At 37.9% G+C, this 14,051-nt stretch overlaps 4 protein-coding genes across 6 annotated transcripts; 1 reads left to right on the top strand and 3 right to left on the bottom strand.

The window, feature by feature from the left end:
• Positions 1-1,980: 1,980 nt before the first annotated feature.
• On the top strand, positions 1,981-4,022 carry LOC121758421. The gene is made up of 2 exons (XM_042153829.1): positions 1,981-2,228; positions 2,826-4,022. The coding sequence occupies exon 2, from the start codon at positions 2,838-2,840 to the stop codon at positions 3,807-3,809; it is 972 nt and encodes a 323-aa protein (XP_042009763.1). The 5' UTR covers positions 1,981-2,228; positions 2,826-2,837; the 3' UTR covers positions 3,810-4,022.
• A 43-nt stretch (positions 4,023-4,065) lies between these two features.
• LOC121758422 (PXMP2/4 family protein 4-like) lies at positions 4,066-5,420 on the bottom strand. Its single transcript, XM_042153830.1, has 4 exons — positions 5,010-5,420; positions 4,703-4,931; positions 4,509-4,633; positions 4,066-4,431 (listed from the first exon to the last, which is right to left on the bottom strand). Exons 1-4 carry the CDS (start codon positions 5,289-5,291, stop codon positions 4,330-4,332), a joined length of 738 nt encoding a protein of 245 aa, XP_042009764.1. The 5' UTR covers positions 5,292-5,420; the 3' UTR covers positions 4,066-4,329.
• A 1,503-nt stretch (positions 5,421-6,923) lies between these two features.
• On the bottom strand, positions 6,924-8,949 carry LOC121756801 (leucine-rich repeat protein 1-like). The gene is made up of 7 exons (XM_042152195.1): positions 8,716-8,949; positions 8,459-8,591; positions 8,318-8,389; positions 7,957-8,100; positions 7,807-7,878; positions 7,654-7,725; positions 6,924-7,157 (listed from the first exon to the last, which is right to left on the bottom strand). The coding sequence occupies exons 1-7, from the start codon at positions 8,795-8,797 to the stop codon at positions 7,091-7,093; spliced, it is 642 nt and encodes a 213-aa protein (XP_042008129.1). The 5' UTR covers positions 8,798-8,949; the 3' UTR covers positions 6,924-7,090.
• Positions 8,950-8,963: 14 nt separating this feature from the next.
• Positions 8,964-13,077, bottom strand: LOC121756800. 3 transcript variants are annotated; one of them, XM_042152192.1, is made up of 6 exons: positions 12,786-13,077; positions 12,161-12,316; positions 11,908-12,080; positions 10,017-11,817; positions 9,894-9,935; positions 8,964-9,097 (listed from the first exon to the last, which is right to left on the bottom strand). In XM_042152192.1, the coding sequence occupies exons 1-6, from the start codon at positions 12,870-12,872 to the stop codon at positions 9,095-9,097; spliced, it is 2,262 nt and encodes a 753-aa protein (XP_042008126.1). In that variant the 5' UTR covers positions 12,873-13,077; the 3' UTR covers positions 8,964-9,094. The 3 variants fall into 3 exon arrangements, with proteins under 3 accessions (XP_042008126.1, XP_042008127.1, XP_042008125.1); XM_042152193.1 differs by having other exon boundaries at positions 9,032-9,110; XM_042152191.1 differs by lacking the exon at positions 8,964-9,097 and having other exon boundaries at positions 9,693-9,935.
• Between the last annotated feature and the right edge of the window lie 974 nt (positions 13,078-14,051).

Genomic DNA, 14,051 nt, shown 5'->3' with positions numbered 1-14,051 from the left:
AGTGTTCCGGAATATCCGGACTCTCAACTCCGTAGAATTCTCCAACTGCAATTAGGAAGTTAGGTTATGGAGGAGAGTCATGCCAATTTGATGAATATCTCCATGTCGCGTATACAATTGATTGCAAATGCACGTTGAAATTTTGTCATGGAGTTGTGGAGGCGCTTTGTGCCACATACCACCTCTATATTTTAAAAATAGAAACTTTTGAAACGGCACATGTGCTTACTACACAATTGGTAAGGTCCGAGAAATAGAAAAAAATTGTTAAAGTATTGTTAACGGAGACCCACCTCATTAGATAGTGAAAATTTTCTTAAATGGTAAAGTTTCTGATTTTAAAGGATAAACCAAAATGAAAATAGTTTCTATTATTAAAAGACGGATACAATATTTGCTACCACTGCTAATGCAAAATATTCAATTGTTTTTTGAATTTTTGGTTCGGATCCGATTGTATTTTTTAAAAAAATTCATGTCATCATCAGATATTTTAAAAGCAAAAATAATATAAATTCAAAATATATTTATTTATTATATATATAATAAAACTATATTATAATTATTAACTAACAAATACTATAAAACCTTGTGTTGAACAATTATAGTTTCTAATGGTATTTGGTACTCTTAGATTTACAGAGTTTGGTACTGGGTTTTCAAATTTACGGATTTTGGGTATAGGATTGTCACCTATTTATATATTTTTATTCAATTTCAAATTTTCATAGTTCAGATTACAGACAATTTCATAAAATTTTGGAGTATAGGATTTGACAAAAAATCTGATATGAAATTAGAATGTTCACCTATATTATGAGCAGGTACAATTGCCAACACTCGGACATCATTCTTGAAATTGTTGTTGACCAACGACTTTGAATTTGATATGCTTTATTTGGTGTGGTCGGGTTGAAATAGGACTGACCTTATTACATGTGCTCTGGCTTAAATAAAAATATTGAAGTAGCAATAAAAAATTATTTGCGACTAAAAACGAAGGTGATTTTCATGATGTTAATGCAAATGCCCTAATAGTTCTAAAAAAGTAACTTGTTGGTCCACTTTTTGTAGAGACGATCCACTATCAATAATTTTAATATAAGATTATAAAGTATATGATATAAAAAATGTTGAAATACTTAAAATTGAAATTAAATAAATAAGAAAGAAATAGAAAAAATAGAAAAGGTGAAAATTGGTGAGCAGTGTTACTAGAAATGAAAGAAGAATATTTGTAGACGAGTCAAATGTTGGAAATAAAATTCTACAGAATTCAATTTGAAATTACAGTATTCTAATTCAATCTCAGATCCTTTGTTCGAAAAAATTAAATAATCTATAATATAAAATTGCATTCTAATAATTCATAATACTTGTTTGATAAATCATACTATTAACTAAAAAAATGACATTGTACAATATTTTGTTTTAGTGTTTTTTCATAGATATTATGCATCTCTGTCGTTTTTCTATATACTTTGAGTTTTTTGTATCAAAGTATTGTGTGTGCAATATCGTGTTTGTGTGTGCGCGCGGAAGTAGTGTGTTTATATTTACAATCGATGTTGTGCGTGTAATGTGTGTGGGAGGTGCCAAATTGCACAACTATTACCAAATATTTATTTTGACCATATAAAATTGAGAGAATTTGATTCAATTTCAAATCTAAACATTGGTATAATATCAAATTATAGATTTTCAATTAAAGATATTAATTTCCAATTCACACCCAAATTCCATGGTTAAACCAATCATCTAACGCAATTGATAGAATTGGAAGACATGAATATAATTGTATTAAAATGTAGTAGTATTTCATGTAGTTGCTCCTAATGATTTTGAGGAGAAAAGTAAGAAGAAAAGCATAGGAAAATAATTGGTTAATTAAATTCATTGCAGTAGTATCACGAAATTGTGTTAGTACCACAACTTCAGCGCCACTGAGTTGAAATATTTCGATTATTAGACTTTGTTGCTAAATGTCATAACCCAAACACGGCCTTAAATTCCACGAAAGAAGAGCAGTAGTACACGATTCTGTTAGGAGTGGGGAAGCCTACATTAGTTGTACCGTGTTTGGCTTTGCTCTGTCCCTAAACTTTGATTTTTACCAACCGAAATTGAGCTCGACTTCGGCCGCCGAGCAAACAGCCAAAATCGGAACAATCAATCAACAATTCGAGCACAATTCAGCCCCATCGACGACCTCTGCTCTGCCAAATCAGGTTCAATTTCACATTCCCGTCGAAAATTCAATCCGATTTCTGGGGTTTTTCCGTCCGTCGTCGAAATGTGAACTGGATTGGGGTTCTGATTCGAGAATCGTTATTTGTTTGTAATTTGCTGACATCCTTAGCTTTTCTTTCTAGTTCAATTTGATTGGGTTAGGAATTTAATAATTTGTTTTTGTCTGTTATATCTTTATGTCAATGAGTTGGGATTGAATTGCTGATCTCAATTTTGTCTTGTTTTCATTTAATTTGATTAAAGTTAATGTTAATGTTGTAGAATAATTTGCCAAATGATACATCAAAAAGTTGGGGTTTTGGTGGGGAAATTTGAGAATCTGTAACTATTATTCGTAAAGCAGGGAAAAAATTTGATCTTGATTTTATAGCTTTACATAACTTTGATTGAGCTGATCCATATGTCAGTTGATTATGTTAGCATCTTAAAACTGTGGAAATTGATCATATTGGTTCGTTTTCTGGTATGATGTTTTTGTGTGAGATTCAATGTCTGGAAAATGGGGGGTTTTTTGGCTATGATTTTGCTACTGTTGTGTTGTGTGATAGTGATGGCGATCTGTTGTTTCTGTACAGTTTGAACTGAAAATGGTGGCGAGTTTTACTCGTGTGGACACGCTCGAGCTGAAAGATGTTATCTATCAAAAGATTGGACACGAAAGAGCGCATAAGTACTTTGATCAGCTGAAGAGATTTCTAAGTTTGAAGCTTAGCAAAGTCGAGTTTAACAGGAGCTGCGTGCAGACGATTGGGAGGGAGAACGTTTGTCTTCACAACAGGCTTATCCGATCCATTGCCCAAAACGCGTGTCAAGCTAGGATCCCACCTCAGAAAGCTCGAAAAATTGAAGGAATGAGTGTTAAGGTTGCAAATGGTTACCAGAGGAACAGTCTGCAATCGTTGTATGGTGATGCTTTCCCCCAGTCGCCTCGCAAATGCAGATCTCCTGTCAGCAGAGATCGCAAGTTGAGGGATCGCCCGAGCCCTCTGGGCCCGCTGGGTAGGAGCCCTAGTCTCACGTGTGAAGAGACAGTCACGAGGACTCAAGAACAGCAGAGTGGAACGGAGTTGCAATCCCTCTGCAGCAGACCTCCAGTCGGTGTCGTCTCAGTGGAAGACGGAGAGGAGGTTGAGCAGTGTGCTGAAAGCCCCGATGGTGGGAGGTGGTGGAGCAATGTCACTGCTCCTTTTGGCGTCTCAGTTGGTCCACGTGAGGCTGCTGGTTGTAGCTATAAGGACGGCGAGGCTTGTGAAAATCAGGGGGAGTTGCCTAATACCGTGTCTTTAAGGAGACGTTTGCAGAAGAGGCTGGCTTCGGAGGGAGTCGGGATCTCTCTGGAATGTGCAGACGTGATAAACAACAGCTTGAATGTATTCTTGAAGCAAATAATCGAGCCATGTGTGTCGATTGCTTCAAACAAGGCAGTGATGCCTGATAGATCTAAGAAGGTGAGTAGTGTGCTGGATTTCCGGGTTGCGATGGAATCAAACCCTCGTCTGCTCGGGCCGGATTGGCCCGTCCAGCTCGAGAAGATCTGCCACCACGCCTCCAAGGAGTGAAAACTCCAGTTTTGAAAATGGTGGTTGCAGAGAAGAGTGAGGTTTGATGAGGATGGAAAGCTAAGTATGTTTGCTACTGGCTTCATATACAGATAGGTTCTAACAGCATTGATCATTAGTCACTAGAGTTTGTATAATTTTTTTGGAGTTGTTGCTTGTAATTTGTATATATATTTTTGATAATGAAAAAAGCCTCCATTTGTGCTGTTGTTATTCATTCAAGATTTAGAACCAATTTCACCTTTACAAATTTATATTCCAAAAAAGTAGTTACATTACTAAATACAACAAATCATAAATACAACTAACTGCAATTTCAAGTCTACAATCAAAAATAAAAAAATCCCTCCACTATTGGAATTTTAGATCACTATTATCGGTAATGTGTGGTTTGCATGCTATTGCATAAAACTTGTGGTTTGCATGCTATTGCACGATACTTTAAATCATCGATTGTCGCTATCGGTCATGTGTGATTTGTAGGCTATTGTACCGCTATCGGTCATGTGTGATTTGTAGGCTATTGTACGAGACGGCGTCCACCGCCGCCGACTTTGTCTAGGCTTGCCATGCTAGTCATGTAAATAGTCCATAGGTAGGAGAAGGAGTTGACCACCAATGGCTACATATAGATGAAAAACTAAGTCAATTTCAGTTTATAAGCTATGGAAAATGAAGATGATAATTCAAATCACCAACCTGTAAATGAACAGGGGTGAATTTGAAGGTGACGAAGTCGCAAACTGGCCAATACATTACCCCATTCATCATCGTAGGAACCAAATCACGTCTCAATCTAGCAACAATCTCACCAACATTTTCACCTGCAAAATATCCCCATTTTTTTCCCACTCAATTTTGAAATTTCTCGGGTGAAATTGAATCTGTATTACCTTGAAGAGCAGCGTTAACAGAGAAGAAAACAACAGTCATGGCAGGTCCGTACACAGCCTGCCCCAAACCGATCTTCTTCAGCGTCGATAACACATCGCGCTTCGGGAAAACCGCCGACATCAAATTGTACCAGTAATGCAGCGACGGCCCCAATATCACCATGCCGTAACCGCCCATGCGCAGAGTTCTCACCAATTCATACCGTTGCTCCATTCCCCCCACAATCGTCTGCGCGCGATTTTGAGATTTGAAATTACACTTTTCAGAAGCTGTAATTGATCGATCGGATGAGAATTAGGGCGTTACCTGGGAGGTTATATCGGCGGCGGTGTAGATGAGGGCGGCGGTGGCGCTTTTGGTCGCGATCGGGCGTGATTTGATCGATTGGAGGTACCAGCGGACCAGGCGGAGTTGATGGAGGGAAGACGGTGCAGTTGGAGGCTCCGAGTGGTTAGGTTTCCGGTGATGGTGTTTGAAGCGGGGAAGCGTGCGGGGCGGCGGTGGAGCCAGCTGGCGGCGTTGAGCGGCGGCGATGGCTGGTCGGAGATGGTGTGGTTTAGAGTAGTTTTGGATGAGTGGTGTGAGCATTGAAGTCTGAGGATGGTGATTTTGGATAATGAGGCGGCCATTGATTCCGGCGAAGGAGCAATGGTGAATAACGGGAAACGTGTTGGAACGGAGAAGAAGGCACGGATTTTATAGCGTGTGGCGTGCACGCTCCGGTCTCAACTTTACAATAACTCAAACACAATCATAAAGAGAGTATTTATACTAGTCAGGGAAATTGCAGTTTGGTTAGTATTACACAAAATTTCTATTAATACAAAAATTATTATTTTAATTATAATTTTCTAAATGAAAATTAATGACACTATAGAGGACAAGAGAATATGTATTACTTCCTTCGCCACAGTATAAAAAATGTATTTTTCTTTTTAGAATGTCTCACTCTAAATGATACGGTATATTTTTAAATATAAAAATATCACACTCTCTATTTTTTTCTCCTTATTTTATTCTTTATATTTTACTCACAAAACAACAATCTATAAAATTTTATATTAAATTAAAAAGTGGGACAAAGGAAATATTAATTATATTTTTATACTGTTGCTTGGATGGAAATCCTAGTTAATCCAAATATTCAATAAGTATTTGTTATTATTCCGTCTATAAACAGTAGTGGTAGTCTCATTTATGAAATATACACATTTTAATTTATAATTGGTAAAATATAGTTAAAAACATAGTTTCATATTCACTCCGTCCATTAAGTTAGTGAAATATTACTCCGTCTACAAAGGTTGTTCATATCTAATTTCATGCAGATTTTAAGAAATATTACTCCGCATGAAACAAAAATGTTGAAAAAAGTTTGTGAAATTAAAAAAAAATGTGGATAATACTTTATAGACGGAGACTCGGAGAGGATATACTAATACTATAGCATTTTTTACTCTACAAATTTGTTAAATTAATTTAATTGTATAAAAAGTGAGCGCGTGCGATTTTCATATGGTGCGACGCGTGGATGAAATAATTCCAGTAAGACAACGGTGTACGGAGCCAGAGCCCACACTTCTACGACACGTGTACCGGAACTAACACGTAAGTTAAAAAAAATTGATATCCCAGCCCTCGACACGGGCCCCACTCTCTCATTCCACCAATTAGAAATTTACTAAAAATGATTAATATGATTTTAGTCAAATGTAAGAATTTAATTTCACTTTCAATTGCGCATATTTACTTATATTAAAATAACTAAAACTAATAGGGCCACCTACGATCCCATATTTTTTAGAATTGTAATCAGCGGTTCTTGAACCGGCTACATTATTAGATAAGATAGTTTCTCTATTCAGTAATTCCTTGAATAATTGCAGGTTTTGGGTTTACTACAAATTTATTACGAATGTATTCTCTTTGGTTACGAATTTAATACTGTGTATGTATAGCCAAATTTATTATAGTTTGTATAACAATGTTCGACTGAACACTCAAATTATTTTTTTATGTAAATCTAGAAGCGGATAAAGAAAAAAATTTATTATGGTATTTTTTAAATCTCATGTTTGAAATTTTTTGGAATACAATTTTCATACGAGCAAAATTTGATGATATGACCTTTGAACAAAATTCACACAAAAAACCGATAATTTGTCTGAGGTTTTTATGTTGATTGCAATTTGCAAAGTTACAACCAGCACACTGTTAATATATTCATGATGTATAAATCATAACTTAAGCTGTAATATGTATATAGTAATGTTACAATAGGCAATGCATGTATAGCAGCAACATTATCTTAAAAAAACATCCACTTTTTTTGTTCTCCTATAATCATCCTTAGTTTAGACAAACTTATGTTTGAGCCTCTACCTTTATCAGCATCCAAAGTCATAAGCCGCCAATCCTTTCAACTCGGGGCCGTTGAGTCTGTTGTTAGCAAAGCTGCAAATTTCATAAATTTCACTTAGAAATATTCAACTTCGAATGCAGATGTAACAGAATGCAATTCAATCCATTTCTATCAATTAGACATATTGGATTAGTTGTGTGTTCTAGAAAGCATAGATCATTGCACTTTCTTTTAGATGAACAAATGTAACGAGACGTGCAACAAGAACCGGATCATGACATTTTACAATCCATGCTACAACAATCGAGGAAATGATATCAACAACTATCTTCGTTACTATATGATTGCATCAACAAAAATGTTGTTAAAAAAAATTAAGTTTTTTGGATCTTTGCAAGTTCCAAATGGTAGATTATGATTCAAAATCAGTTTGATTAGGCTGTTTTTTAGTACTATCAATGGCAAGATTTGGATTCATTAAATGTTCGTTCTAAATTAATCATACAACGAGGAAGTATGTGTATCAAATCATGAGCACTACCCTTCATACGGAAGGGATCAACAAAAAAGAAATGGTGAATCTAGTACCTTTCCATTGGAAAACTTCCAAACGGGCCATCAACCGGGATTGTTCCACAAATATCATTATTCGAGATATCACTGCACACAGTCAAGAATCAAACATAAGGCAAATGCCCAAGTCATTTCTCATCATCAAAGGGCACGAGAAGGTGTACTCACAAAACTTTAAGGTCAGACAGAGTGGTGAGTTCCCGCGGTATTGATCCTGTAAGCTTGTTATCATTCAGCCGTCTGCGAATTCACAAGAAAATCAAACAACTACACTCTTTAATCCATACTAATACTACAATCTACACTTTTTATACTCACAAGAAGCGTAGAGACTTCAAGTCGGCAAAGGACTTTGGTATCTCCCCTTCAAATTTATTCCCATAGAGGTCCATGCTTATGAGATTTCCCAAATTTCCCAACTCCTTGGGGATTTCCCCTACTATGTTGTTTGTGTACAGTTCCCTGCAATTAGTGTCAAAATCTCTCCCTTTATCATGTTATCAACACACAATCAATAACAACTAAACAATCTTTCAAGTTTTCAAGAAATCATTAAAAGTAGGATCTTGAGTGACAAACAAGAATTTCATTATAATCACTCAACTACTACTCAATTCTATAATTTGATGAATGAAAGCATAATTCAACAGAGTATAATTAAAAGGTTTGAGATTATTACAAATATTTCAGGTGCTTGAGTTCACCTAGCTCAGGTCCCAAACTCCCAGAAATCTTGGAATTACCCAAGTCCCTACAATCAAGAAACCGGATTCATCACAAACCGTTAATCCTAAAAAGAATCGGAAAGAGAAGATCTTACAAGCGGACAACGTGGTTGTCGGAATCGCAGGTGACATGAAACCAGGTGCAAGGATTGACAAGAGTTGGATCCCAGCTTTGAAGAACGTTTGTGGGGTCAGAAAGCCTGCTTCTCAAAGCATAAAGCGCGTTTCCTGCGAAATTTAACTGAATTAGGAAAGCCCATCAAGAAAAGCAACGACTTTTGTTGATGAATTCAATCGAATTCCAAAAACTCAAAATTGATTAACAAAAAAGAGAGAATTGGAGTTGAATTACCTTCAGAGTTGGTGGAGAGCGCGGGAGAGAGGGAGAGGAGGATGGGGAGGACGAGAGAGAGGAAACAGTGAAAAGCAGCCATGAGAGAGAGAGGCGGTGGGATCAAGAGGTGGGAATGGAAAAGGAGGAGCAAGAGAAGGAGTGGAGTTGTAGGGTCAAGGGAGTCAATGTCGGTTGGTTGAAAGGTTCAAAATTTGAGAAATTGGGAATTTCCATTTCCATTTCTATGGAGTAAAAGTGACGATTGGGTTGGATTGGAGGCGAGGACGAGGAAGGAGTGGTGTGGGGGTCCCACATTGACGGCGATTCCACTTTCATGATTGGTCTCACCTCTACAGCAAGTCAGTGATGGTGGGCTCCCCTTCTCATCCAAATTAGATTACTGTCATTAATTACTAAATTCATATAAAAATTAATGAAAAATTTAAAATTAGTTCAACCGTTAAATTCATTCATTAAAAAGTAATCGACTTGTTTTTTCTGATTTTTTTTAAAAGATAATCAATAATAATGGTTTACATCTATCTTGTGAATTGATTCGAATTTGATGACTCGAAATTTTGGACATAGAAAAAGTGTCTTACCAACTAAGGTACTCTTTTCGTCATTAAGATGATCTACAAATGATTTTATGAAATGTTTTATATGTACACTAAATATAAAATAATGTAAAAAAGATAATAAAATTAAATAATGCTAGTACTGAAAATAAGTTATTTTATGAAAATGATCATATTTGTTGAAAGACAGAGTAGTTGATATTTGGAACTTGGAATATTTTGTACGTCAAAATACTTGAGTAGTTCATTTGAGTACTGTCGTTCAACCCTTTTATTGTACCCATTATTCTGACGACATATTCATCAACTTTTCCTCTCACAGCTTGTTTCCGAAATTCATTTGGAAGGAACTTGCTTATTCGACCTTTTTTTGTGATGTATGAAATGAAAACCACAACGGTGAAACTAATAGCCCCCTTCACAAATGATCAATTAGATACACTGAAAACACACAGAACACAATGGGGATGGTCTTAAGAAAAAAATTTCAATATTGACACCCATATAAAGAATTAGGAGTACATAATAACTTGATGCTTGCCTATGAGAAATATTAGGTAGCAATTGGTGCAAACAAATATACCAATGAGTCTAGCACAAAGTTGAGGAAGACTGCACCTCAATATTCTTCTCCTCTTCTTCAGCTTCAAGCCAAGCAGCCTTAACATGTGGATAAAAGAGCCAAATTAGTAAATCAATAAGAGAAAACTACAAACCAATGTAAAACGGAGATTTAACTACCTTGTCTCTTTGAAGCCTTGAGACATGAGGGCGCATAGAGTTTCCTAGGCTCATGCCTCCCCATGTTGCTTGCAGCTCTCGCTCCCTAGCTTCTTCACGACGAGTCACTGAATGCCTGATGCTGTTATTCTCTTCTTGTTGCTGCTCAGCAGCCATTTTTGCCATTTCCAGCTTTGACTTATGCTTCACTAGAACTTGGTCCAAACTGCTTTCCATTTCTCTACCACTGTCCTTGCGCTTCGGTTTCATTTGCATGCTTTCATCTGCACAAAATTCTAGTTTCTCCTTTTCCAGTCTTGAGACATGCTTTACTAGAACTTTGTCTAGGCTCTCATAATTTGCGCCGTTTTCTTGGCTTTTTCTTTGGAGCTTTTGAACTCTAACTGTGTTTCGTTCCTCTTTCTGCACCAAGTGATCTGATTCTGAACCAGTTTGTGTTTCTTTCCTCTTAACAGTATTTCGGTTCTCAATCATGTTAAGGTCTATATTCTCTTTGCCTTGGGAATCCTCATTGGTACCAATAGGGATATCTTCTGAACTTTTAGCATCTGATGGATGACTGCTTGTCTTTTCCGTTGGCTTCAATCTGTTTCTGTTCCGAGCTTCTTGAACCTCCATTTCAAGCCTTGTCAAACGCTTCACCAAATATTTATCCAGGCTAGGAATATCTGTGGCATCTTGTTTTGCACGGGGTGCTCCTCTTGATGATCTACCATTCCTCCTTGCTTCTTCGATCTCCTTCTCAAGTTTTGATTTATGCTTCGTCAGTACACTTCCCAAGTCTAGAACCGCTGCGCCATCATCCTTGATATTCGCTTTAGACCTCGAACTTGAATCATTGGTAGAAAGAAGCTTCTCGTCATCAGTCCCTTTACTTCCATCACTAGCTTCGTTTTTTCTAGCATTTTTGGCTTCTTCGATCTCTTTCTCGAGTTTTGATTTATGCTTCGTCAGTACACTTCCCAAGTCTGGAACCGCTGTGCCATCATCCTTGATGTTCTTCACTTTAGATCTCAAACTTGAATCATTGGCAGAAAGAAGCTTCTCATCATCAGTCCCTTGACTTCCATCACTAGCTTCGTTTTTTCTGGCATTTTTGGCTTCTAATATCTCTCTTTCAAGCCTTGTCAAGCGTTTAACTAGAAACTGGCCCAGGCCAGGAATTTCATCCTCGACAGCGCCCCTAGAACTCTTCGTTGCTCTCCCACATACAGACGACCTCCTTGAGACTTTGGGACAAGGATTCTCCGTGTTTTGAACGGCCGAGCTGTATTCTGTTTCAGCCAGTGCAGCATTTAGGCCACTTGTTGCAACTATGGTTGCAAGAGAAGCCAGTTCCTCTTCTTTTAAGCATTGAAGTCGACCAAGCATCATTTCGACAATATTAGTCATATTAAACTTATCCGACTCTGGCCTTTTTCTCAGCTTTGAACTATCCTTACAGGATCCTGCTTCCGCATCTGAACCGGCATCATTAGAATCATATTCTGAAGTGATTGCTGACAAGTCATCCAAATCAGGGTTCTCGCTGATTTTGTGCAACAATTCCTTAAACTCATCTTTGTTGATAGAGTGGCAATTTGCAAGCTTGACGAAAGCAGCTTTAACTGCAGCAGCTACTTGATTATCAACAGAAAATGCACTTTCAAAGATTGCTGAGACCTTATGGGTGGTTGATCCTCCTGTACCAGAATCCGGTGTACCATTCATGATCACACCAACTACCTGTGCAGCTTCAAAAGCTTCGGCAGCAGAAAGTTCTGCTTTCGATAGCTGCTCTTCTGCTTCTTTACTTTCAATCCTTTTTTAAGAAAACGATATATTTTAGATCCAAAGATACACACAATACATACTCGATACAAATCCATCGTAAAAGGGATATACTCCATACCTGGCTGCCTTAAGTATACGGCACCATGATGCTTCCACCATTGCTGCCTTTCTTGCCTCCATTGCTTTCTGTGCAGCTTCTCTTATTGCAATCTTTTCCCTCAACACTCTCGAGTAATGGGGATTTGAATCCCCTAGAGTTTCAACGAGAGTCAGATGCATACCATCTACCTCCTGTGATAAGAATTAGCCTCAAATCATCTTTATCTGTGAAAAAAACCTTGGTGGAAAATAGATAAGTCAATGCAGCATACCTGAAGCATTTTCAGTTTCCTCTTCAGGTAAGGCTCCACCTTCTTCCGTGGGAACCAATTAAGGGGAGAAGTTTTACGACGAGGAGGCTTAGATATTTGAGATGTGAGTTTGTTCAGTGCATTTGAGCTAGACCTTATCGCATCCTTCACTTTATTCTGAAACACGCCAGTGCACGGTTAGACAGATGCATATGTTCTAGTCTTTACGAGCGAAAACTAATCGAATTAGCATTCCATTCGTTCATAGTAGTTTGCAAATTTATGAAGCTAACTAGCTAAGGCATGCGAGATTGCGTGAAGAGCCAAACTTATACTAATTCATCACTTTTTTGCATAATTTCAAACAAGAATATACAAATGCATATGTTTATAAACATTACTTCTGCTAATTCTAGTTCCTATGATATGACTATATGAGTATCAATACTACAAAAAAAAGATTTGCTAAACTGAGGATCTTCCACACAAATCAAACAAAGTTATCCAAAGATATGCCATTACATAAATCCCCACACTCAATTCAATAAAGTCGGAATAAATTACAATTTAAATGAAAGAAAAATCAAGCATGCCAAAACAAGAGAAATTAATTAACAATTTATCAATAGAATTGGGGAAATAAAACCTTTCCAAGGTTAGAAGCAGACGTGGTCGACTCCTTCGGACTGCTATCTTTCTCAACACAACCCATGTCAATACATCCAAGATCCATTTCTTTTTCCCCCAAATCACCAATTCAGTGATAAACCGAACGAATTTTCACAGCGATCGGCGTTGTTGAGTATCAAAATAAAAATTGGCGGCGGAAAGAAACGTAATTGCGGAGATGATGGAAAAGGCAGGAACGATGACAGTTGCTTGGGTTTTGTAGTGAAGAATTTGATGAGCAAAAGGGTTTTTTTTTCTTATTTTTTTGCTGCGTGATTATGACCTGTGAAGAAGAAACTAGCCGTTTGAATATATTTTTGCAACGGTCGAGAGTGGGTAGGATATACAATACGGAATCCGCAGAAAATAAAATTTAAAAAAACTAAAGGCCAATTTTGGTCCTTAACATATTGCGATTTTACGATTTTGGTCTAAAACATTATCTTTTGAATTATTCGGTCCCTCACAAATAAAAACGGGTCATATTTAGTCCGAATTGGACAGTACTGTTAAAATTTAACAGTGAACGAATCTTAATTGGATGTTGACCGGATTAAGTTAATAATTAGGGTTTATTAATGTCTAATATCTAATTAACCCAAACAAGAACTAGGGCCGCCCGCTTCATCCCCACGCTCTCTTTCTCTTTCCCTCTCTCTCTCATTCAGTTCATCCAATTCCTCTTTCTCTCTTTTATCCCATTCCCGAACCGGGACTCCAGAACTTCCATTGCCTTCTCCTTTCTCCCTCTTGAGGTTGCCGACTGTCGCTTGTAATTCTCTTCCACCTGCTCCTCTTCGGGTTGCCGCCGTCAGCAACTCGTGTTTTCCAGTGAGCGTCGGCTCTTGTCTTCGTCGCTGAAGTTCTTCTTCGCCATCGCTGCCGAACCGCCGCGTCGGGAGTCGTGCAGCGTTGTCATCAGCTTCATCAGCCGGCGTTGAGGGGGACGAGGCCTCGAGCGCGGCATACGTATCGTCCTCAATCATCGGGGAGAGGGCGGGGGAGTTGGAGAAGTGGGCGTGGGGAGTATTGTGAGACTTGGCCTTCTTCATCGCGGGGAGAATTGGAGATGCGGCGGCGGAATGAGGGGAGGAGGAGGAGCGCTTGCTGGGGTTGGAGGTGCAGGTTGGGTGAGACATAAGAGAAAGAGTGATGAATCTGCTCAAGGGAAGCTTGAGCTCTTCCTCATTGCAGGAGAGAAGGTCTTTTTTGTGTTTTTGATTTTGCAAAGAATTGCAATCAA

Source organism: Salvia splendens, chromosome 12, assembly GCF_004379255.2.
Source record: "Salvia splendens isolate huo1 chromosome 12, SspV2, whole genome shotgun sequence".
NCBI lineage: Eukaryota > Viridiplantae > Streptophyta > Magnoliopsida > Lamiales > Lamiaceae > Salvia > Salvia splendens.
This window is presented reverse-complemented; position numbering and strand designations above follow the sequence as displayed.

Excerpts from the sequence above, each read along its gene's own strand:
- LOC121756800 (XM_042152191.1), bottom strand. The coding sequence starts at position 12,872 with ATGGATCTTGGATGTATTGACATGGGTTGTGTTGAGAAAGATAGCAGT. Across the intron at positions 12,317-12,785 it reads CTGCTTCTAACCTTGGAAAG|AATAAAGTGAAGGATGCGAT; the intron begins GTTTTATTTCCC and ends GGCGTGTTTCAG. Across the intron at positions 9,936-10,016 it reads CAAGGCTTCAAAGAGACAAG|GCTGCTTGGCTTGAAGCTGA; the intron begins GTAGTTAAATCT and ends CCACATGTTAAG.
- LOC121758421 (XM_042153829.1), top strand. The coding sequence starts at position 2,838 with ATGGTGGCGAGTTTTACTCGTGTGGACACGCTCGAGCTGAAAGATGTT.
- LOC121758422 (XM_042153830.1), bottom strand. The coding sequence starts at position 5,291 with ATGCTCACACCACTCATCCAAAACTACTCTAAACCACACCATCTCCGA. Across the intron at positions 4,634-4,702 it reads TGTTAACGCTGCTCTTCAAG|GTGAAAATGTTGGTGAGATT; the intron begins GTAATACAGATT and ends GATATTTTGCAG. Across the intron at positions 4,432-4,508 it reads TCACCCCTGTTCATTTACAG|CCATTGGTGGTCAACTCCTT; the intron begins GTTGGTGATTTG and ends ATCTATATGTAG.
- LOC121756801 (XM_042152195.1), bottom strand. The coding sequence starts at position 8,797 with ATGGCTGCTTTTCACTGTTTCCTCTCTCTCGTCCTCCCCATCCTCCTC. Across the intron at positions 8,592-8,715 it reads GCTCTCCACCAACTCTGAAG|GAAACGCGCTTTATGCTTTG; the intron begins GTAATTCAACTC and ends TAAATTTCGCAG. Across the intron at positions 8,101-8,317 it reads CTCAAGCACCTGAAATATTT|GGAACTGTACACAAACAACA; the intron begins GTAATAATCTCA and ends CACTAATTGCAG.